The 1654-nt window shown below is 21.9% G+C and overlaps 1 protein-coding gene across 4 annotated transcripts in view; it reads right to left on the reverse strand.

The window, feature by feature from the left end:
- Nucleotides 1-178: 178 nt before the first annotated feature.
- The window catches only part of LOC102678225 (cilia- and flagella-associated protein 91-like), a 4246-nt gene continuing 2770 nt past the window's right edge, over nucleotides 179-1654 (reverse strand). For all 4 annotated transcript variants that reach the window (XM_006623109.2, XM_006623110.2, XM_006623108.2 and 1 more), the window contains exons 5-8: nucleotides 1183-1517; nucleotides 853-1074; nucleotides 469-764; nucleotides 179-373 (exon numbers count right to left, since the gene is read on the reverse strand). In XM_006623109.2, the coding sequence (XP_006623172.1) occupies nucleotides 190-373; nucleotides 469-764; nucleotides 853-1074; nucleotides 1183-1517 (1037 nt within the window). In that variant the 3' untranslated portion in view covers nucleotides 179-189. The remainder of the gene's footprint in view (nucleotides 374-468; nucleotides 765-852; nucleotides 1075-1182; nucleotides 1518-1654) is intronic.

The following is a 1654-nucleotide window of genomic DNA, read 5'->3' on the forward strand; positions in this document are numbered from 1 at the left end:
CAATTATATCAATATTTTTCAGAAAATTTACATGTATCTATTTTAATTTGACAATAATAAAACAATATAATATATTAAATAATAAAAATCATAAATTTTTTAAGACATAACAATATTTGTAATTTTTTCAATGTTTTACAATTAAATATTTTTTCGTTTTTTTTATATTATTTTTTATTTTTTTTCCAATTAATTTTTATCTTCAACAGATGATAAGTTCAATATTTTATTATAGATTACAGCATGAGCATTTTGCAAATAAACTTGTTGTTTTTCTCTTATATTTTTTCGTAAAGTAGTTTTTTCTATTTCTGGTAATACAAAATTGTAAATCATATTAGCTATCATTTCTTCTTCTGCTAATTTTGTTTCACTAAAATACAAAAGATTATAAAATATTAAGATTATAAACTATAAAAAAAAATATGTTAGAAAGAATTATAGAAAATTAATTTATTCTCATCATACTTGTCACGTGCAACTTTTGATACATTGTCTATTGTATCACACAATTCTGAAATATATGCTTTAGTTGCTTCATCGGATACCCATTCAATACCTTCTTTTATTATATCTTCTAAATAAGTTTCTACAGAATCTTGATTAATTTTTATAATTTGTTTAAATATTTCGTCAAATTCTCTGCGACGATTATATTCTAACTGACGTTTTCCAGCTTCTGCTGCTTCTCTGAGAGCTCTTTTTCTTTCAGCTAATAATGCAAAAGCATGTATTTGACGTTCATCTTCTAATCTTATTAATTCCTTCAAAACAAAAATGAAAAATATTACAAAAATTATATTTAATTACAACTTTAACAATAGCAAATCAATTTAATGAAATGAATTATACTTTAGTAAGAAAATCTAGCATTCCTGATAAAGTCATTCCTTCTAAAGAATTTAAGATTTCACATAAACGATCATCTTGCAAAGATTTTTCATTTTGTAATTCTTGTAATTCTAATGTATGCTGTTTTTCTTTTTGATTTTGTTTTTTACTATATTCTTCTAATCCATAAGACGATTGTAATTCTTCAATTAATTCTCTACATCTATTGCGACCTTCAAACATCTAAAAAAAAAATAAAATAAAATTATTTAAATTTGAATTAATTAAAATAAATAAAAAAATAAACAAACAAAAAAATAAATGTGTATATATATTCCATTTAGTTATTACCATGCATTGAATAGCTCTTCCTCTAACTATTTTTTGAATAAGTGTAGACAATTGATGTAGACGTATATTTGCTATATCTTCTATAGTTGTTTTATATGGTGTAGGAGGTAAAGATGGCATTTTATACTTGCGCTTTAATAATACTGGTGCATCTATTGTCACATATATAGTACTTAATCTTATTGCTTTTAAGTCAGAATGTAACTGAATTAATTTTTCTTTTGTCCATCTTGTTGCTCTAATACATAGATCATCTGACTTAGGTTTAGGTTCTACTACACTTAGTTGTTCATATGTTGGAAGCCATTTTGGTAAAGTATTTATTTCAGTTACATCTAAAATAAACACATTTTGAATAATAATAGAAAATACAACATAAAAATACTATTTAATTATTTATATTATTATATAAATAATACATATATTATATGATATAATTACTTATAATTACTTATATCATTATATATATATA

This window comes from Apis dorsata, unplaced genomic scaffold, assembly GCF_000469605.1.
Source record: "Apis dorsata unplaced genomic scaffold, Apis dorsata 1.3 scaffold_815, whole genome shotgun sequence".
Classification (NCBI taxonomy): domain Eukaryota; kingdom Metazoa; phylum Arthropoda; class Insecta; order Hymenoptera; family Apidae; genus Apis; species Apis dorsata.